This window comes from Emys orbicularis, chromosome 4 (assembly GCF_028017835.1).
Source record: "Emys orbicularis isolate rEmyOrb1 chromosome 4, rEmyOrb1.hap1, whole genome shotgun sequence".
NCBI classification, from domain to species: Eukaryota; Metazoa; Chordata; order Testudines; family Emydidae; genus Emys; species Emys orbicularis.
The window spans coordinates 110,298,341-110,321,636 of NC_088686.1; the positions used below are offsets into that span (position 1 = coordinate 110,298,341).

At 41.7% G+C, this 23,296-nt stretch overlaps 1 protein-coding gene across 1 annotated transcript in view; it reads left to right on the plus strand.

Moving 5' to 3' along the window:
- The first annotated feature begins 7,851 nt into the window (after positions 1–7,851).
- KMT5B (lysine methyltransferase 5B) overlaps positions 7,852–23,296 on the plus strand; it is a 53,968-nt gene continuing 38,523 nt past the window's right edge. Inside the window, exons 1-2 of the mRNA XM_065402730.1 lie at positions 7,852–7,897; positions 22,123–22,365. Of these exons, the coding sequence (XP_065258802.1) occupies positions 22,206–22,365 (160 nt within the window). The 5' untranslated portion in view covers positions 7,852–7,897; positions 22,123–22,205. The remainder of the gene's footprint in view (positions 7,898–22,122; positions 22,366–23,296) is intronic.

Genomic DNA, 23,296 nt, shown 5'->3' on the forward strand with positions numbered 1-23,296 from the left:
GATCCAACACTGGTTTTGGCTAACTATAAGTTCTAATGTAGAGTAATGGGAATGAGCATCCCATGAATTAGAAACAGTTCTCACACCTGGAAAAATGACATGCTTCTGAGGAAGGCTGAAGGCACATTTAATACTAGCGGGAGAGAGAGAAGGCTAAATAATTCCATCTCTTTCTGATAAAATAGAAGGTGCTAACTGAGAAGACATCATTGCTGTGATGCTGCAAGCAGGCATTGAAAAGAAAGAAGATTAGTGTAGGAAAGGCTACTGATAGGAATATGAAGTAGGCAGCTTAACCCTTGCTTATCAGACAACTTTGGGGGGAAAGGCACTGTTATTCCCACATTTGAGAGGGTTGATATGTGCTCTATATGGACAAATAATACCTTGAGCTGTCTATTTGCTACAACTCTACTGGGGGTAAAGCAGAACTTTGAAATCTAACAAAATGCCCCTGTGTCCCTTATCAGCTTTTCAGTAACTTTTTAGCTTGCAGAATTAGAAAGCACGATTTTGTTCTGTTGTGTGAACTTGAGCACTATATTTTCATTCATCTAGTTGGAGAAAACTCATTGGCACAGCTGAAAGTACTTTTCTTTTAGATATAGAGATCTGCAATAGATGGGTCAAATTCTTCTTCCCGTTACAATGGTGTAAATCTATCAAAAGCTAAAGAGGCTGCACAGCAGAATTTGGCCTAATGTCATTAAGCCAGTAATACAGTATGTTGTGTTTTTTTTAAATGAAGTGGATCCATAAACACAAAATGGTGTCTTGCTCCTTTTAGTAGCACATTTAGTCTTAAAAGTCTTTGCAGCAGCATAGAATAGAGAAGTTCGGGGTGGGCAGAGTTTCAGGTAGGCTGTTGTGTTGCTAACTGAACAAGGAGAAGAAAAGTCAGCATTAAGCACAAACAGGGCAAGTAATCATTTCTTGCAACCTCACATTCCTGCATTGACTTGCCATTTGGTGCAGGAGATGATGCCAGCCTAGAAGAGGGAGACCACAGAAAGATGAGGGAACTCATGCTTAGTACAGATCCGCCAGCTCCCTTCCCTCAGTGGGACAAACAGGAGTGGAATGACAATTGGATGCTTCCCTTCATTAACATAGGACTCCACTCATGCTTGAAGCCCTGAAGGTCCACCAGGACTAATTTCATATAAAAGAACCCTGTAATAATGAAGAAAAATAAATCTCTGTATTTTATAAATAACAATCTGTGTAGACCCTACGTGAATACAAGGATGTGATTCACTCTAAGATTCTATTTCTGCAGCTGTTAATAAATCACTCAAGCTGCACTCTGGCAGCTTATGACATCAGCAGAACCCCTCAAGTGAATTACAGCCATTTATTTACATAGAGGAGGCCATCTATCATCTACTATTGACCATCTGTTACTTAGGATATGTGCAGTTTTTGATAAATTAATTACAGTTCAATAACGTGACCTCAATTTTATTCATTTTAACTTTTCTGTATGCAAATGTCAGTGAAAAATGACTTATGTGACTTCAGTAGAGCGAGTTATATTGACTTCAGTGGGGCTACTCACACTGTAATGTTAAGCACATTCATACTATTTCTTTTGTTTATCATTTTTGCAGTGCAAATATTTGTAATCAAAAATAATAATATAATGTGGCAGTTATACTTTGTATTCTGTGTTGTAATTGAAATCAATATATTTGAAAATGTAGAAAAACATCCAAAAATATTTAATAAATTTCAATTGGTATTCTATTGTTTAACAGTGCGAGTAAAACAGCGATTAATTTTTTAAATCACGATTAATTTTTTGAGTTAATCGTGTGAGTTAACTACGATTAATTGGCAGCCCTAGTAATAAGTTTACCAGAGATCATCCCCTCATTCCAACAAGGGTGCTAGCTGGTGATTAATCCTTCGAACCCCACACAAGGGTTTATCCTGTGGTCACATGTTCATCACAACTTCAGAACAAGCAACAGGAGTGGGGCGGGGGAGGGGCCATGGCCCCATCAGTTTTAAAAGTGATTTTCACTTTTTACCAGCCATAAGGGCAGGGGTGAAAGTGAGCCGGTACGGGCCGGTACAGCGTACCGGTAAGAACCCGCACTGGCCTGTACAAAGCCCGCGGCCCTGCTGGTAGGGTCCGTACAGGCAGGGCTGCCGACAGGGGAGGCAAAAGGAGCAGGGGTGTTAAAGTGCTGCTGCAGCAGCGCTTTAAGGATGGTCCTTTGCTGTGGCAGCGCTTTGAGGATCCTTTAATGACGGGGGGGGCGGGGGCGCAGCAACGTTAAAGCGCTGCTGTGGCAAAGGACCCTGCAGTGCTTTAATGTCCCTGCCCCTTTTGCCCCCCCCCCCCCCGGCCACCGATGGGGGGGGGGGCAAAGGGAGCAGCTGCCCCGGGGCCGGCGATTTAAAAAGGGGCGTCCGGAGCCCCAGGCCCTTTAAATCACCATGGGAGCCCCGGGTGGTGTGGGCCAGGCGGCCTGGAAGGGCTGGCTGGCTGGGGGATGCTGACCACCCCCAGCCTCGCCCCTTCCGCCTGAGGCCCCACTCCTTCTGGGGACCGGAGCTGGCCCCGACCCCGGCCCGGTAAGTGTCCTGAGTTACTTTCACCCCTGCAAGGGGTGAGCAATGAAGTCAGGAGGGTGCGGAGAGGAGCAAGCAGAGGCAGGATCTGGGGGGAAGGGACAGCATGGGGGCAGGGCCTTGGAAGAAGGGGTGGGGGGGTGGCACAAGGTCGGAGGCTTGAGGGAAGGGGCAGCATGGAGAGGCGAGGCCATGGTTGTGGCACTGGTGGCCTCTCCATCTTCTAGGGAGCTTCCACCGCTCAGTACCCCCAGTCTTATAGGCCTCAGTAGGCCAAAGTCCTTCCAATCCTTCCCTAAGGATTGGGGTCCCCCTTGGACCAGAGGTGCTGTCTGTTTGCTGAATCAGAAAGCAGGCCGAGAGTCAGTTTAAACTCAGGCTATTTAACCAAAAGTCCTTTCTTTGTCTGCTAGTCTGTAAAAAATCCAGTCTGAATCAGTATATGTGTGCCTCTGCAGGTAGTGCTGCTTCTTTGGAGGTGTTACAACCTGAATGAATTTGCCTAAACAACTGCCACTGTTCACTGGTGGAACTGTAGCTACCCCTTCTCATGGAAATACATACAATCCCTGACCCACAAAGATACATAAACCAGTCACTTAATACAACGGACTCCAAAGCTATTAAACTTAATTTGATAAGGTTTAACTTAATTGAATAAAGTTTGTCCAGGATACTGAAGGAAATTGCCATACCTACCTGCCACACCTATATGGCCTCATTAAATTGTCAACGGGAAATGGGATTGTCAATTATTGTTGCATGTTCATAGCTCTTGAAATTACCATTACCACAATATTTAAGGTTAGATTTGTAAATAAACCAAGCTGGTCAAATTCAGTCCTGGTGTAAGAGGACACACCATTAATTTAGCTGGAAATGTATTCATTTCCACTAAAGCTAAATTTGGCTTGATATTAGTAGAAAGCTTTTCTTCAGAGGCAGGCTGTGAACTTAGGCCCTGATCCTGAAACTGGGGCTGAGTGGACACACCCTTTCACCTGCACAAAGCCTGAGTGATTTCAGTGGAACTCCTTAGAGAGGCAAGGTTCTGACTGTATAGAGTGTAAGGATTGGGACCTCAGTTCGGGCCTCAAAAGCAGGTTTTGTTAAAAAGAAATGGTTTTACAAAAACTAACATGATTAGAAATATTTAAGTATGATTTCTTAATGAAAATTGTTTAGCCAAAACAACAAAAACAAAACATTTAAACACAACATTTTATTGTTTTTTCATTTTTATTTTTTCCATCTCACACAAGTTCCACTGCCCAAGGTGAGAAAAGTGTAAAAAGTCAACAAACAGCACAAGTGGCTACTATTAAATTCAATTAAACTGAAAAAAATTAATCTGTTAACCATACTGCTAAAGAATTAAAGTCACTTAAATTATTTTTATCTTGTCACTGTCCATTGAAATTCCTATCACCCCTCAACTCAGTGGTAAGGGTCCTAAACCTTTCAATCCTATAGCTTCAGAGCAAACTTTCTAGTTAAGGTGGCAAATTGTCATAGCCATTTTGAACGAGTGTGTGAATAAAGTAATCTTTTCTGTCCGTTTAAAAGAATAAATGATTCCATCTTCACTTTCCTCTTCCCTGATAGTTAACTCCAAAACCAGCAACATTTTCAGATTTGAAACTTTCCCTATCTTACTGAGCATTATGCCTATTACCAAGTTAGAAAATACTTGGCTGGAAAGTAACAAAATTTAATATTGAAAATTATTTGAGGCCTGTACCATAGAAATTTTTCACTACATTTCTGAGCTTGCACTTCCAGGGAGCTGGGCTTTGTGTGCACGATGGTTGTCATAAATGTATGTAAATCAGCCAGTCAGCCTTAAAGAGACACAGTCATATTGCGACAAAGAGTCCTGTGGCACCTTATAGACTAACAGAAGTATTGGAGCATAAGCTTTCGTGGGTGAATACCCACTTCGTCATATTGAAGTCTAGTCAGTTTTAAAGAGAGTTGAAAGTAGCTTAATGTACTAAACTTGCTCCTGAACCACCGTGCCAATTTTTGTGGTTTTTACCATCAAACTTTCCTATTTTAAAAAATATTTCTTATCCATGTTGCTGTGTGAAATACCCATACAAAAGGAAAACGGATTGACTACTGTACAGAGGGAAAACAGTGAAGTTGATTAACACAAAGTGCTGTCAAATGCACAATGTAAACAAACTGAAAATATTGCTTTTCTTTAATCTCTTTCAGTTATAATAATTTTGGAGTGTTGCAGGGAAAACTCTTTTTAGACAAGTGTATTTTCAGAAGTTGATATCCTTTCCAGCTTAACCTTGATTCTTTCTCCAGCTCGCTTGCAAGGGTCTATGGGAGGGGTGTTCTCAAGGTTCATTGTGTTTGAACTGGTTTAGCTACACCAACAGCTGGCCATCCATTGCTGGAATTGAGGCAAATCACTTGTGAAGACAAGGCCAAAGGCTGTTAGCTTCCAGCCCAGAAGTAGCTGGAATTCAGTGAAAGGTGAGGTGATCCCTGTATATGTAAAACCCAATATGGCAATTAACTCGGAGGGGGCAAGTTCATAAAGCAAACTAGGCAATCTGGGTCCTTGTATAAATTCAGTTATTAATGTTATCATGGTATCACCATTTGTGATGATATTAAGTATGTGCCATCGCTTCTGATTTAAAATCACTATTTTCAGAGGTTTACAGCTTGACAGTAAAAGTTTGTCCTCTGGGCTAACAGCTGGCTGCATATTCTCAGCTTTGGAAGCAATTACTTGTTACTAAATTTCAGTAAAATCTATTTAGTAAGGAATTTTTTTTTACTCAAGTCACTTACTAGTTTTAGACACATTTTTTGCTTGCTTGTATAATTCAAACTGTGATTTAAAACAAAATTCCGCAAGCAATGAGAGTTGATTAAAAATCCTTGGATTTCACATCTTTTAATAGTACTAGTAGAACATGAAGCATTCAATACATGTGCTGAGGTGTTGCTGGCTAGAGGTTTTGTGGCATATGCCCTCTTTTTGAGGGAAATGCGTTTGCTATCTTATCTTGACTTCTTAATGTGCTTAAATGCTGCAGAGGCCACCTGAAGTGCTTGTAAAAAATAATAAAACTGGTGATACTAAAAACTAGTCATGCTGTGTATATAGATCCTATGATAAGAAACACAAAGAGCAACTTAAAATATTACACAAGTGCAATATAGCTAATGTGGTGAGAACTTTTATTTTTGAATTTCTTTACTTCTGTAAATATAAAATTTTCAACAATTATTGCATTAACATAGGTTTTCAATTCAATTATATTGGATACCAAATTGCAGTACATTTTCTGCTTAGAGGAGGGAGGAACAATTTTCAGAAATGCCCATGTAATTCTTTTTCTTGCCTCTTTTTAAATGACACAGAAAAATAACTATTCTGATGAAGAAAGATCACTAAAAAAGCTAAGGTGCAATACACAAGCATGTGTGTATGAAGTTAATGATTCTGGCATGCAAACAGCTCAAAATGACATTTCACTGATAAATTACGTGTATTAGTGCACATACTAGTATTAATTTATAAACTAATGGTGATTCATAATTGTAGCCTGTCTTCAGTGGGGTTCTGTTTTATGATGTGCAGTTAACCCTAGAAAACTGTTAGGACATGCATTAAAGAGGGTAACTGTGTATTAGGGAAAAGCAGTTCATCTACACCCCAACCCTCTGCCCTAGCCCTGATCCCCCTCCCATACCCCAAACCCCTCATCCCCAGCCAGAGCCTTCATCCCCCCACACCCCAACCCTCTGCCCTAGCTGAGCCCCACCCCCAGCCAGAGCCCTCATCCCCTCTCATCCCCAGAGCCCTCACCCCCAGCCAGAGCCCTCATCCCCCCACACATTGTGTAATATAGGGAAATTGTTAAATGATTACTGTTTCTAGTCCATTTTTACATTATTTAAAAATATATATATTGGCTTACAAGGCAGGTGGGGGTGGGGCAGGACTTGGACCCATTCTGGGCACCACCAAAAATTATATAAACCTGCTGCCCCTGGTGGGTGTGACGACCCATCCCTGACTTTGGGGATTTTGATTGGAAGCCAAAGCAGGACAGTGGCAAGCAGCAAAGGACACATACTTCGTTAGCCAGGCCCTGCCTCCCCTTCAGCACGGGAGGGATGGCTCCTCAGGCTACAAGTAGTATGTCTAAAGGTACATGTGTCTTATTAACTCTGTTTTCTCCTAGAGCTTCAGGAAAGAAAGGCAGCTATCCAAAGTAAACCCTGGAAACCCCCCGACCCCCATGCACTGAGGTGGTGAGCCCCCCCGATGCCCTCCATGCACTGACACACACAGGTGGGTATTTGGAGAGGAGGTTAGAACTCCTCCGGGTCGCCAGGGCGGGGACACTGGAAGTGGGGTGGGACGGGACACATCCCCCTCAGAACCCCGCTGGCCTCTCCCGCAGGCGGACAGGTCTCCTCTGTGTGTGCGAACACCGGGTCTCGACCGACTCTCACTCCCTGCGCAGGGGGTGGGAGGGGCTCATTTTCCTTCCGCAGCGGCCAGTGCCTAGTATTTAAAGGGCAATCAGCGGTGGAAGGATCTTTTAGACTCCACTAGTATCCAGGACTTATTTTCGTGCTCCGCCGCGGCCGCTCCGTAAATCTCTGGTGTGGCCGGAACTTGTTTCAGTGTGATTGTCTGAATCCTTCCGCTCGGCTCAGAGCAGTGTGAGAGGTCATGGGAGTCGTTCGCCGTACTGTTGCTCCGCCACAGGTGAGGCGCAAACTGAGAGACCCGTTCGGCGTTGCCCCTTCGCTCTGTGAAGTAGTGTGAAGAGACAGAAGGGATTTATTTTGAGGCGTATTCCTCCGCCGCGAGGAGAGATCTAGCAGGGCTAGGCTTGGCGTGTTCCTCCGCCGCCTTGGAGCACACGGACAGGAGGCGCCTCTCTCGGCTGTGTGAGGAGACAGCGGGGCTAGGAGGAAGAGAAGGGACCCGGGAGCGCAGCGGAGGCCGCTCTGAGTGTGTGAGCCAAGTGCCGGGGGCTCCCCGCGGAGAAGCAGGAGGCGGTGACTGTATCGCCACCGCTCCGCAGGGTCTCTGCGAGGGGGCCCAGGGGACTCTTTGTCGCGGGGCCCCGCGGATGGATCTCTAGGCGGCTCTGCCCCACAGCGTTCGGCCCTCGCTGCCGCCATCTTGGATTTTAATCCGCCATTTTTCCCCCTGGAATTATTATTATTATTATTTTTATGATTAATTTTCCTCTGGTTGGAGCTCGGGGCAGCGGCGGCGGGGCCGGGGACGGCGGCGGGGACCCCAGCGCGGAGGGGCAGCCAGGCGGTAAGTGTTCAGTGGGGTGGGGGGGCTGCTAAGCGGCCAGGGGCCCCGTTTCGGGGGGGCCGTGCCCAAGGGGGCGATCCCCTTCCGGGGAGGGGTCCCCAGCCCAGGGGGTCCTCGGCTGCTGGGGGAGGGGAGTCATGGTGAGCTGGCACTGGGACAGACGGGGCAGTTAATGTGGGGGTGACTGTCGGGGGGCCTGGGGGGAGGGGTCGCGGGAGGCAGTAGCTGGGGCGGTGGGGGCTGCGCCGGGGGCATGGCTTGGATCCCGCGGGGTGTAATAGGGCACCGTGGGGGGTGTAATAGCCAGGACCAGAGGGAATGGTGTGGGGGGTAATGTCGGGGGTGACGTGTGGGGCGGGGGGTGCCAGCCGTGTGTCCCCCTCGCTGGGGGTAGGGGGGCGTGTGTGTCTTTCCCCGGGGGATCGCAGTGTGGCTGGGTGCCACAGCGAGGAGAGCCTGGTCCCACCCGGGGATGTTGCGGGCGGTGGGCTGCTCTCTGACAGCTGACATCCTCTGGTTCTCGGGGATTTAAAGGGACCCATGGCGGCTCCGTCGGCCGGGGAGGAATTGATTGACAAGGGAAGTGGCTCAGGGTGTTCCGTCTACTCGTTGGGTGTGGAGGAAAAGAGGGGGCTGGGTGACCGTGACACCTTTGGCTGCAGTGACCAGGAAGAATGAGGACTTCGAATCCTTCGAAGGGACTGGGGTGTCTGTTCACATAGTCCAGAGAAGGCGGGAGGCGACCTCAAGGGGGCAGCACAGCATTAGAGAAGAGGCAGAGAGGAGAATAGCATAAAGTTGCATCTTCCCTGGCGATCAGAAGGAGCTTTCCCCTAATCCATTTCTTCTCTGCGGTTAGGGTTTGGGGAGCAGTTGCTTGGGTATGTGTGGAAACTGAGGACAGAAGCTCGTTACTGTGCTGGCAACTTTGATATTAAGAGATCTGATCACTAGAGTTCAGTTGTAGAGTTTGCATCCTTCGTTGCTATGTATGAATAAATAATATTACAATCTTTTAATCTGTGTTAAATCTCTGCTAGTTGGCTTTTTATTAAACCTGTTTTGAATGTATCAGGGGGTAGCCGTGTTAGTCTGTATCCACAAAAACAACAAGGAGTCCGGTGGCACCTTAAAGACTCCTTGTTGTTTCTGTTTTGAATGGGCATTCTTGGTTCTGAAGACATTGCCATTATATTGAAATGTCTCCTGTTTTCTGTTGATGAAAGACCAAAAGTTCTGAAGTTACAACAGGGATCATGAGGAAGGAAAATGTGTATCCTCATCCAGAATCAAACTTGTACTGGGGACTTGGAATTTAAATGGTCTTTTAAGAAATTCCTCTCTGAAAGAGAAACCATGGGGAAAATGTGTGAAGTTTTACAGAGGTGTCTTAACAAATCTGTGACAGAATCCTTTTATATATAGTCTTGAATAATTACCTAATGGTTTCTGTGTATTGATCGCATGTATGTTTATAATATTTCCATTGAAAGTACATGCATTCTGCCTTCAACAAAACATTTAAAAAACTGATTACATTGTAAGTTAGCAAATTAAAGGTGAGTTTTATTTGAGCCAATTGAGCGTCAGATTATATATTGACTATAGAAAGGATTTCATAAAGTTGCACTCAAATTTAAAATGCATAAGATTGGGGTTATTTCAAGTTTAATAAATTAATCAGAACTATTAGAATGCGTTTTCAGAATACAGCTGTGTACGAACATGCATACACACACATCCTTCAATTTCATTTTTTGTTAAAAGTTAACCTCTAGGCTGAATTTGTTCAAGATTGTTTAAGGTAGCTGAAATATACTAATGTCTCAGAAGTATAATGGAGGTAAAAATGCATTTTTTACATAATTAAATTGCCCTAAAATAAGTTTTTTGTTTTGTTTTTTGGTTACAAGACGTACGCGTCCTAAATTCTATTTGGTTTATTCATCAAAATAACACCTAGTTAAAGAGTAGAAATAACATTTGTTTAATGAAGCTACATTATCTTACTTAGTACATGAATTTTTATATATCGTGATCTTTCTAAATGCTTGTCATGATAGAACAGATCCGTGTGTATTCATTATAAACATTGAAGAGGTTTCATATATGTTAGTTCTAATCTGATACATTGGACTGCAGTTCCCAGTATTCCTTTCAGTTCATACAGTACAGTGGTTTAGCCTAAGACACATGCTCTAACTTATCACAGTAAGGATTCTATGTTATCTCGCATGATTTTACCATGAATGTCAGTCTGCTGTTCTGAGGTAGCCTCTGCATATTCCCATTTGTGGGATATAGTCTTCCAGTGTCACTGAGCTTCATAAATCTTTTAGAAAAGTAGTGCCTTTTGGGACTGCATGAGTGCTCCCTCATGGCACCGAACATTTGGAGCCAAAATGATAGACATATGCAATGCCATTAGTGTGTGTTTGTTTCCTTTCCATAGTCATTTACAGGCATAGGGATTTTTGCTTTGTGTACAGAGGCTTAGTTTGTTTGTTTCCCCCGTCTTATTACTAATAGTTTTTGGTAATGTAAATAGCTTTTCTACGGTTTAGGGTTTACGTGTGTAGGAGTTAGTCTAAAAATCTGGATTCTGAGGCATCATGTCTGATCTGGACCCCACTGAATCAGTGGTGTGAAAAGTCTGATCTAGGTGGCGTTATCTCATGGTTCCCTGTCCTCCTAGGGTTGGATGCACGAACTCCGTGTATAATGTGCCTTGGAGAAAAGGTCATTGCCTGGGTGGTTGTTCGGAATGCTGAACCTTCATTCCTTGGGCCTGAAGGGCGCTCGCACTAAGCCTCCTGTTTTCCTAATTATGGAGGCCTTATTAACTAGATCTGTGGATCTGTCCTTGCCTCAGTGCCCCATATCTGTGTAGGGACAGAGTAACTCTTTGTTGGCTTCAGACCCCTTTAAAGTAGGGAAGCAGAAACCTTTGATGTCAGGCCCAAGATTTTCATCCAGCTCCATGATGGCAGAATGCTCTGTGTTTTCTTCTGAGGCAGAGTTGGTACTGAGGTAGCCAGCTCTATTGCCTCTGAAGGCTCTGACAGTATTTGCTCCCAGACAGGGACCAGCTGATCTAGGGAACATGCCCCTTTCTGCATTGGAGACTTTTTGTTTTGGGGGTAGTGTTAGTTCTTTGGTGGCAGTGCATTTTTCCTCTTCAGAGGTATTTTGTGGTGAGTTCTCCTTTGAATCTGGGAGTGTACCAGGGTCTGAGAGTTCAGAGTCTCTAATATGGGGGGCGGGGGGAGGGGAGTTGCCTGTGTTGGCCACAAAAACATCTGAGATGGGCTTGGAGGCTCTCCTGAACAGCTCCATTCGCAAGAGAGCTTTGATTGGGCAGATTCTCATTCCCTTTTGGTCTCTGCTATGAGTCTTTTCTCTGAGGTTTTCAGGATCCTTGAGCAGTCTTCTCCAGATTCCTTTTCCATGCCTCCCCTTTTAATCCATCTCATGTTGAAACATCCCACATCTTGGGGTATGTCTGCACAGCAAAGAAAAACCTGCAGCTGGCCCATACCACCCAACTCATGCTCAGGCTGCGGGGCTGTTTCATTGCTGTGTAGGCCCAAAGGGTTCTAGGGTTGGATGTTCTGCTCCATCTGACAAAGAAGTCAAGAAGATGTATTGGGCAGAAGTGTACTTTTTGTTTGTCGGAGATTTATGTTGATAATTATCAGGCTGTTGTGCCCCAATATCAAATCAGACTTTGGTACATGATGCTCCCTTTACTTGATTATCTCCTGAAGTAAGAAGAAAAGGAAGTGAAAGACATCATTGCTGAGGGGTGTGGTTCCTAAGTATGCCCTCTATGTGTCATCAATAACTTGCATCTGACATCATGCTCTGCTTGCATTTGCTGGCATCACTGCGTCAAGGCTAGGCATCTTATGCCAAAATCGGGGATTTCTCCTTTAACGTGAAGACCTTTGTTCAGTAGAAAGACCAATGAGATACTGAAGATGATGAAAGGTTTCAGAGTAGCAGCCGTGTTAGTCTGTATCCGCAAAAAGAACAGGAGTACTTGTGGCACCTTAGAGACTAACAAATTTATTAGAGCATAAGCTTTCGTGGGCTACAACACTTTAACCTGTCTGCCATTCTATGACAGACCTGCGGGTGGCTATCTTAAAACAGAAAAACTTCAAAAACAGACTCCAACGAGAGACTGCTGAGCTGGAATTGATGTGCAAACTAGACACAATCAACACAGGATTAAATAAAGACTGGGAATGGCTGAGCCATTACAAACATTGAATCTATCTCCCCTTGTAAGTATTTTCACACTTGCTTCTTATCAAACTGTCTGTACTGAGCCATCTTGATTATCACTTCAAAAGTTTTTTTTCTCTTACTTAATTGGCCTCTCAGAGTTGGTAAGACAACTCCCACCTGTTCATGCTCTCTGTACGTGTGTATATATATCTCCTCAATATATGTTTCACTCTATATGCATCCGAAGAAGTGGGTTGTAGCCCACGAAAGCTTATGCTCTAATAAATTTGTTAGTCTCTAAGGTGCCACAAGTACTCCTGTTTTTTTTGAAGATGATGAAGTTTGTGTCTCTTGTTCGGTCATTAGGGCTATCCAACATAGGCAGACATAGTTTTTGTCCAGATCCAAAAATAATACTTTCCACTGCTTCACTTTAACCCTTCTCTCCAGAAGTCTCAACTGTGTCAAACTAAAAAGGCAGGGTAAGAGGAGGAATTTTAAACAGATATGGTTCTTTAGTGTTCACTTTTCTCCCTACCCAACCTTAAATTTACCCGAGAGCCTAGTCTTAATCTTAATTAGTTAACTCTCTCCTCATTGTCTTCCTTTCTGAGACTGACAGCTTTCTTGTGGTGTAAAGTGGAATTACCACTGATCTCTGGGTGTTGGAGTGTGTAATCTAACTTCATCCTGTGCTGCTTTCCAAATCCCTCTTTTTCCCTTTCCCTCTTCAGAAATTCCTCTTGTGACAAAGTGGATTCCTTATTAAGGTTGAGTGCTACATAGGAGGTTCTAACACAGTAAAAAGAGTGGCTGTCATTTGAGGTTTTTCCACTTTGCAAAAAGAAACATTGGGTTTTTATCCCATTGTGAGCCTGCAGTGGTTGAACTGATGTATCAGACGGTTTTGGTTTTCCATAAGATTTCCCAAACAGTTTGAATTGTGACTGCTATGAAAGCAAAACAGGTTCTATGAATGTAGTTGGTTGTATCTTATTTTAATTCAAATTATAATGAGAAACTTGTCTGTTGGCTTTAAATAATACAGTTACTGATGAGGGATGTCTAGTATGGCAGATTAGAGTAAATGCCACTTGTATACTTTATATCACCTTTGTTGTGGATGTGTTGAGGCTTATTTTAAAGTTTCCTTTTACACTGAATTAAGCTCTACATCTCTGATATGGTGAATATTGCAGAAGTGAGTCCACAGCTTATTTGATTTCATTCTTTGAACACCATACGCTCAAACTTAAACTGGCCTGGGCCACCTTACCAATTTTTGTGGCTTTACAGTGATACTTTCCTAAAATTAAAGAAATTCCATTATGGTTCTAACTGCAACAATAATTCATATGTCTTGCCACTATATAGTGTTCACTGCAATGCCTTAGATCATCCCTACCACAATGATGCCTCTTGGTAGTACAGCAGTACAGGTAATAGTCCAGTTAAACCTATGAGTAGTTCACTCATTTTTAAGGATTTGTATAAGTATTTGCAGGATATATGCCTGTTTTCTGTGAAACTACGTTTTTTGTTTTTCTTATTAGCGTATGTAAAATCTCGAACGTAACTTTTTTGTTGAAATTTTATCTTTTAAACCATATATTAGGTTTTATTTTTCAGGACTGTGAAGACATTTTTGATCAGTTTAAAAAAAAAAAAAAACTTGAGGAAAAACTTAAGTTTTGCAAAAGCTTGTTTTTACAAAGAATTTAAGACCAATGAGAAATCTTTCCACAAATTAAAAAAGCAAAACCAGCTGCTTTAAATGGACACTTTTGCAGTGTTTGAAGTCTATGTCCAAACTCCTTCATCACTGCAATCAGTTACACTGCCTATAAAAAGAATAAAACTGACTAGATTGACTTTCATTTTCCCCACTGAAAAATGTAAACAGCATAAATACTGAAAAGTAAACTGGATTTTTAAAAATTATTATAGATAATACCTTAGATTATTAGAACTATAACACAGGTAAGCTGACTGGTTTGTCTGTTATGATCATGTTGGCAATGTCCCAGTTTTAAGTTTAGTTAAAATCTTGCATATTCTCTAGGCAATGCATCCTACAGAGCATGCAAAACTTGAAATTAGTAGCTTGGGTGCTCAATGGAAAGGCCGTCAAGCCTACCTTTCACCCAATCAACAGGAGTCCAGCATAACTGGCAACTTTTTTGCTGGATGTTCTGCCAGTTTCAAAACACGCTTTCTAGAGCAGGGGTGGCCAACCTGTGGCTCCGGAGCCACGTGCGGCTCTTCAGAAGTTAGTATGCGGCTTCTTGTATAGGCACCGACTCCAGGGCTGGAGCTACAGGCACCAACTTTCCAATGTGCCGGCGGGTGCTCAACCCCTGGCTCTGCCACAGGCCCTGCCCCCACGCCACCCCTTCCCACCCCCTCTCCTGAGCCTTGTTCCTCCCACTCCCCCTCCTGCATGCCACAAAACAGCTGATCCAGAGGTGCGGGGAGGGAGTGGGAGGTGCTGGGAGCGGGGAGGGCGGGAGCTCATCGGGGGGCTGCTGACATGTTAATGTGGCTCTTTGGCAATGTACATTGGTAAATTCTGGCTCCTTCTCAGGCTCAGGTTGGCCACCCCTGATCTAGAACTTGGTGCTCTCTGTAGTAAAGTCCCAGTCGTATGAAAATTGTATTTAATGTGTGATCTAAATAAACGCAGTAGGGAATTCAAGGGAGGTATGGTTTGTTTACAAGTAGGTCCAGAACAGTCAAATGTTGAAGATTGTGTAATTCCTTTGTGAGCTGGAGGGATGGAACTAGTCAGTCTACAGTTTCTGTAATGCGTGTTACCCAAGTATTTTTAGGCCAATTTTTTTCAAACCTATCAAAGACATTTGTCTATGTTAAGGGGTAAATCCATAGCAAGCTTCCATTTAAAAAAAAAAAAAAGTTGTCTTCTGAGATATTTCATCACAAAAGGGTATCTGAAAAACTTACAAACTTTTGAAAAATACATTTGAGATCTCAGAATTGGCCAAACTGAACCATTATAAACTTCCCAGAACATTTCACCTTTGGTTCAGAAGTACAAGAAACTTCAGAGAAAAAGGTAACAGTTACAGCTTCTGTAACAATGTGAAAATAGAAGTTTATAAAAAGTACATTCAGAGGTATATTGCAGCACTCTAAGGATAGGTCTACATTTATGGCAGTGTGCAGTGTACAGACACTGCATGCCTACGTCACGTGGGTATAAATACCGGTATAGACGGTGAGGCACAGCTTAGGTGAGTAGAGTGCTCTACATGCCTGAATCTTAAGGAATGTGTCCTATGTGGTGCTTTACTCACCCAAGCAGTGCCTCCTACATCTACACTGCTATTTTTAGCAATATAGTTTTCTGCTTCCAGAGCCTTTCCCTGCTGCCATGAAAGACTCAGGTGGGAAAATTCTCTGGCAGGGGGTGGGTACCAGGGAAAAGTTTCCCCCCTTCCAGAGCTTTTTACTGCTGCGTGTAGCTGCACAGCCCAGTGAGTGTGGATGCAGCTTATTTTTCACTGTGGTATGTAGCTACATGTACCCTACACTCTGCTACAAGTGTAGACTAGGTCTAATATTGGTGGCGTGATTTCATTAATACTGTAATAAGCAATGTGGGCAAGTGACATGAAAAAAACTTAGTGAAATGAGTATTGCAAGAATGCTTTTAAATAGGGTTCTGCCAGATGATCTAATTCTTTGACTAACCACAGCACTTTACATTTTACACTGTGCTTTCTGGGGATGTGTAGTAATGTAAATATGGCATTTTTAAATATATGATTAGCCACTTTATCTTTGTGTACCTTATAGTTTTGGGGAGTGTTCAGAGAGCACAGTAAGAGGTGCTCTGTTTAATAAAAAAAATAAAAATAGATCTCCAATAGAGTTCAGAAGCTGATAAATGTAATTGAATTTATCATCTTGAAGTCAGCACTCAAAGTGTGAGAGATGTGGAATGAGATTAGGCTGTACATTGAAACTAAGGGCTTGTTTACATGGTGAAATTTACCAGTATAATTATACTATAGTTATACTTGTGTAACTCACCATGTGGTCACTCTTGTTCCAGAATAAGAGTTACACTGGTGTAATTAGCTAGTAAATTTCCTGCAGAGAAACTCAAGTTAGATCTTATTTATGTAGTTTATAGGGTTATTTAGTTTGAAAGACTAACAAGGGCGGTTAAATGTATGTGGAGGGTGAAAATTTACCCCCAAGCAGAGGTTTCTACCACTTGAAAAGGAAGGAGAGCCTGAGATTCCATCAGATATGCTGAGGACTTCACTATTGCCATTCTAATGTGGCTACATGGCTATTACAGTGATGGGTGGCAGTATAAAACCCTAAGACAAGCTAAACAGAGGCCACTTTAGAGAGCGTGTCTGTGTTTGTGTAGTAATGTTTACATATAGTTTTGAGCTAGAGTGGACTTTGAAAAATCTGCTTGCCCCTGTTGTGTTTTATTGGCTCTGTAAAACATTCTACACTAGAAAGTGTAGTTTTTGCACTTTGCCTCTTTCATAGTAGCACTTGACTTTCAACAGCATTAGCTAGATCTCTGGGTGTTAAAGAGAAATTACATTTTTCTCTAATTGTTCAAATTAAATAGTGTTGCACAATGTACCACATTTTAGAGAATGTTAGAGAATTATTTCAGAATTTAATTTAAACCTCATAAAATCTACCATTGGGGCCATGATACTTCTATGGCTGTTTTTTTTGCATAACGCAGATTTGATTCTGCACTTTTGTTTGGCATGGTGAGTGAGTCTCTTGCTTTGATACCTCCATCTGACTTAGCAACAGTGTTGGTCACCAAAGAAATTCTGTTTCTTGATTTTAGACCTTGATACCAGATCTTGGAGGTGGTGTGTGTTAATTAGGAAGAAATTCAGTGTAGGGCCAAGGAGCATATACATGATATGCAAAATTCTGCAGACACCTACAACTGGCTTGCAAACTAAAACTGCTAATGCCAATCCAATATAAAAGAGGTGGGAGTAGTCAGACAAATGAAAGATGGGTCCCAGTTGGGCTTGCGGAGAAGTCCACTGCCCCTTCCTGCCTGCTAAGGTGTAAATTGTTTTGGAGTTTTCACCAGAATTGCATCTGTATCCTACTTAGAGGCGTTCCTGTCTCTTGTATTTGCCTTGACAAGTATTTGTCTAATAAATTTGCATAATCAGCACTTAATTGCATTTTAATTTTTGGCTACAGAGACCATCTTTACCTTCAAATTTAGCAAGTTAGCCTTGCTTTTGTTTTTGTTTCCCCCCCCTCCCCCATGGATCTCTCTCCTGTCCCCCTTTCCCTCCTTTCTTGTCTTATCCAAACTGTTGTCCTCCTCCATCCTCTCCCTCTTCCCCCCCCAAAAAAATTGTACCTATGCTGAATTTACAAATAGTGCTTCTTCGGTGGCATCTGCAGAACCAGAGTTAAACTGACTCAAGCCTAGTTTCCTCCTTCATGTAGCGTGTTTGTTTTCCTGGCTGAAGTGTAACTGATGTGATTCTTTCACATGTCACAGTTGGACAGAAGCACTTAATGTGGTTATGTTAGAACTCATCTACTACAATAAAAAGTTCCTTTCCAACAGACTTCAATTGCCTGTACTTCATTTTATTGTAGCTTGGCAAAATTCAGTCTGGATGTAAAAAGATGCTGGACTGAATTCATGTCCACATGATATTTGTTACCTCTTCACAGCAAAGAGTTGCTAAAACAGATTTAATTGAAATACATAATCTGCCTCCATAGCTGTAGTGGCTTAACCAAAACTTCCTGCTGCATAGCTTTTCTGAGGAAAATTCCAAACCATTTTTTTTTTTTGTCATATGCTTTCCATTGCATTCTGAATACTTTCACTTTGTTTTATGATATGACAATTATCGGGAAAGGTTCTTGAAGCTCTAGATCTTTGGATTAGCGTTCTAGTAGGTTTTGGAGCTTGTAGTTTTGTTAAATCTTCTGTCCATACTTGTCATGTTTTTCCTTTACCTTTTGTTTGAATAATTATTTGCAGTCTTTTGACAGTACTTCTAGCCATCTGTATTACAAACATTTACTTTATTATATGTCACTGAGCACTTTGGAGGCATAGGATGCCTAATAGAATTATTTTTAACTGATGAAAACATACACTGAACAATGTGGCATACTTTTCCCAAATGTTGAGAATGTATATGTATTGCGCTCAAAGATTTTTCTAAAATATCTGATTAGGTCACTAAAAATCTTGCAATCTAATCTGCTAGGATACAACACTTTTCAACTGGTAATATTGTAAATTGAGTATGACAAACTCATTGTGTACAGTACATTTATTTGACGCTATGAAACGGACCCTGCTTTTTCAATTTAAATCTGACTCCTACCATACCTAAATGCAATTTTCAGATTGTTTAGAACTAGATCACTTTCTCTACAAATCATGTGATCACAAGGATCAAGTTACAGTGGTATACAGAAGCAGTAATGGCTTGCTGATATTATAATTATTTGTGCAAAAGGCTGTGAACAAAAAGCGAGGTTTGCCGGTCATTTACATACTGTAGATTTTCTGCTCTAATTGTGACACTACTTACTACTGGCCCATTGAGCTAGACATAATTTTTTACATGGACCAGTAGGTGTAGAGATAGCCTCAGGCCATTAGATCACTACCAGTTTTAAACTCTGAATTTTAAATTAATAGACTTAACCTTTGCTTTTGATGTCTCTCTCCCCCCCCATCCATTTATAATGTTGTCAGTTGTCTCTGCTGTTTGTGTTCCTTATTAGTTCATTCTGTTTTAATTGCTGTTCTTAGAGTAATGTCAAGTTGTGCTTTACAGTTCAAAACAAGTTAGTGTTCTTTCACATTAGAAATACAGTTGTCTATCAGGAGGTATGCGATAAAGTAAGCAGATTATTTTCTAGTATATGTTTCCATCAGTTCTGACAGTTGAGGAGTATTCTACTTAGAAACTAGGCACACTCAGAACTTTTAAGTGGACCTTTAGAACTCATAAATTCTGTCTCCTCTGCTTCCAGAAGCTGTAGTTAACTGTGCTGCAATATTATTCCCTCAGATATCAGTGCTTGCAATGGAATATTTCCCTATCGGGGATCAACATGTTTTCTTTTTTATTTACTACTCCAGGACCATTGCTTGAAAACATTTACTAGTCTTTCATGTGTGTGGCAAACTGAGATATTTGACTGTAAAGTCACATCATTCTCATTACTGTCTTTGCCATTTTCCATTCAAATTTCAACACTTGAGTATCTGAGATCTCACAAACTGATGAAGGTAGAAGTGAATGCTTTCTACTATGAAAAATTGGGATTCTCATTTTTTCGGTATTATCAATCATTGATTTCTAGCACTAATGATGTAAAGAATATCTGTTACCAAAATGATATGATAATGGTACAGACATTTTTTGCTAGTCATTATGGTTTGAATTATACCTGTCACTGCTCTCTTAATCTGGCTGGCTTTCTTTTGTTACCAGTTGAGGGATGAATATAGCAAATCCCAGATTTTGGTCTAATGTAACTTTTAATCCCTACATAGTCATTCAAAATTCCATTTATCCAGATGTTTCAGAGACAGTTAATTTTTCATGGGGATTTCCTGAACTTGGTTTCAAAACTGAAGTGTTTTGTATTTATCAGCACTGAATGATCAACCAAAGAATTTGAGCACCATATGATATCCATCACTTGTTTGGTAATTTTGTCCAAATGCAACATTGGCTCTAAATGTAAGCATCATCACTCAGAGCTGATTTAGATAGTTATACTTAAGGCTACGATTTTTTTCAGGAAAAATTTTAATAACTGTCCCAGCAGAGGTGCAGGAAAACAAGGATATGTAACAGGGAATGGGGGGCCCATAGGGTGGAGCTGTGGTTGGACAGCGAGCCCACTCCACACTTACCCTTCAGCAACGGCTCTTATCCCACAGGGCTGGGCCCCCCTCCCTGCTCCAGGTGTCGCAAGGTGGCCCATGTAGTCACAGCGCCACTCAGGTTTGGCGCATCTGCCCCTATGGAGATGGTGGGGAAGTGGGTCATATTTGATTGGCATTGTGACTCCGTGGGCCAGTTTGCAACACCAGTCAAATTTGGCCCTCTGCACCTCCTGTGACCATGTGGACCAGCTTGCAATGCTTGAATGGGTAAGGAGCTGCTGCTGTGGGGGTCACAGACTTCATTCAAATTCACGATTACAGTGAACACTGTGATCCCCATGTCAATATTGTAGCTTATGGCCATGTCTACACTAGAGACCTTACTGTGGCATAGCTGTGCCAGTGCAGCTGCGTCATTGTAAAATCTCCCATGTAGCTGCACTATGCCGACGGGAGAGAGCTCTTCTGTCAACAGAATTAAACCAGCCCCAGTGAGCGGTGGTAGATGTGTCCATGGGAGAGTGTCTCCCGCTGACATAGCTCTGTCGACACCAGCGCTTCTGTCAGTGTAACTTATGTCGCTTAAGGGGGTGGGTTTTTTCCACACCCTTGAGCGACGTAAGTGATACCAACAAAAGTGCTAATATAGACATAGCCTAAGTCAGGGGTAGGCAACCTATGGCACACGTGCCGAAGGCGGCACGCGAGCTGATTTTCAGTGGCACTTGCACTGCCCGGGTCCTGGCCACCAGTCCGGGGGACTCTGCATTTTAATTTAATTTTAAATGAAGCTTCTTAAACATTTTAAAAACCTTTATTTACTTTACATACAACAATAGTTTAGTTATATATTATAGACTTTTAGAAAGAGACCTTCTAAAAACGTTAAAATTTATTATTGGCACGCGAAACCTTAAATTAGAGTGAATAAATGAAGACTCGGCACACCACTTCTGAAAGGTTGCCGATCCCTGGCCTAAGTTATGGCTGTGTGAAAGACTTTTATACAAACAGGAGAAACCATCTAAGACCTGGATCCTTTAAGTGCCTTCTAAATATGCTCTAGTGCTTACAGTTGAATATGGGGTGAACAGCAGCAGTGCATCACCAGAGTCCATCACAGGCAGCTGGGCTACAGCTTCCTTTGAGGAGGGCATGATTGTCAGACATTTTACCCCTGAAGCTGCCTCTGGCCTATTGTGTATATATCATTTTTATAAGTGGTCGAGCTGTGTGTGTTTGAAAACATGATTTAAAATGAAACTTTGAACCATTGTTTCCATCAGAAATGTCAAACACTTATTGGGTAGCATTCCCCCAGTATTTTCTGATCTGGAGGTGTCAAGTTTTCTTACCCTGTTTCAAAACCTCAACTGCTGTGGATCAAGTGGCTGATGCAAATGATCAAAAATAAATAAGGATGTCTGTGATGGCTTCTGCCAGGGATCCTGGTTCGAGTCATATGAAATCTGTTTTGTTTCTTTCTGTACCCTGAGTGCTGCCAGAAAGTTATAAACCCCATGAGCATAATGCCAGTTGACATGATAATCACCATCACCTATGCTGGTTAAGTTTATAATTTTTAAGATTCATCTTTTTAAAAAAAAAAATGTAGGACTCATAGTGTTTACAAGCTCCATAGACCAACTCAGATTGTAAACTGTTTTGGGGTGAGAAACTTTTTTGGATTACTTATGTCTGTAAAGTACTTCACACGCTTATGGTACCATATGGTAATGTAGAAGTAATAATGCCTTTCAGCATTAATCAGCACAGTTGCTGATACTCTCTTGTCTCTTCAAAGACATGGTGCTTTGACATGCATAACTTCCAGTTGTGCATCCTGATCAGTGAAACTTTTGTTTCTATCAAAGTATAATTCCTTTAAATATTTCAAACTAGCAAGTACTCAATTGGTTTCTTGATTATTATTTTTTAAAGCTTATGGTTCTTGTAATTTGTTATAGTTTTACAATAATTCTTACCATTCCTGAGCACCTCTGAGATTTTGTCTTAAAACTCTGCTTTGAAAATGGCTTCTCATTTAGTTTTAATCTTTTTGTATATTTTGGTGTTTTGTTTCCACTAGGAATTGAAACTGAAATTATTGACCCACTTCTCCAAGCCTTTTGAAAAGTGACTAAATGCAACTGGGTCAGGCTGTCTGTGGGAATGAAGTGGCTGGGAGAATCCAAGAACATGGTGGTGAATGGCAGGAAAAATGGAGGCAAGTTGTCTAATGAACATCAGCAGAATGAGTCCAAGTTGCAGCACACTGGAAAGGAGAATCCAAAGACTAGCAAAAATGGAGTTGAGAGAAGATCAAGCAGATGTATGTACATGTTTGTGGGGTTGGGTTGTGATGTGAATCATAGTAGCATCTTGCTTACTGATTTGTTAGCTTTTTAATTGCTTATTCTGAAATCTTGAGATACATGGTTAGTTAACTGGGAAGGCTGTTAGCAGTAGAATATTTTTATTATACTTGTAATTCAGTCGTGATTATTTCAGAAGTTAGTTTCTATTAAGTCCCATTGAAAAGTTAAATTCAAATGATTTAACTTTGATTTATTTTGAATTCAGTGGGGAAAAAATTGCATACAGCAAACATCCTTAATATGTGATGGCTAAGAACTAACATGGTTGCAGAGTGGACTTTAGATACATTCTAAAATAATAATTTGTCCACAAATCTTGTGGAACCAGTTGTGAAAGTTACATAAATATACATGCTTGTATAGGTAAACCCAAATTTTATTAGTCACACCTACGTCAGTAATCCATTGTAAAACTGAGGTTTCTTAAAAATGAATTTAAATTTTTATTATGGATTTCAAGTAGAGGATCGGATACAAATTTCAGGTAACACTGGTATTTGGAGTTTGGAAAATCAGGCTTTACTTTTATGTTGTTAATTTGAAATCTCTGAGGCAAATATTGCTGAATTTTGTACTGGTAATGATTTTACAAGCACATATCCATGGCTTTAGGCACCCTTAACAGTATTTTAAAAATCAAATTACACCATCCATTCTGCGTAGCACTACTAACCAACAATAGCTAGGAAAAACAATCTTCCCTTTGTGTCCTCACTTTCCCCCTTCCTGACGACTCATTACTCTCCTAATTATCCTCTTTAGATGGGCCTTTTGCACGTCTGAAATGTTAACAGATTTGGGTTACTTCATTCTGGGTGAAATGGTACAAGTTCCAAGGTCAAGGAGAACATCCTACCAGCAATCCCCTTTCTTGCGGATCTTGGA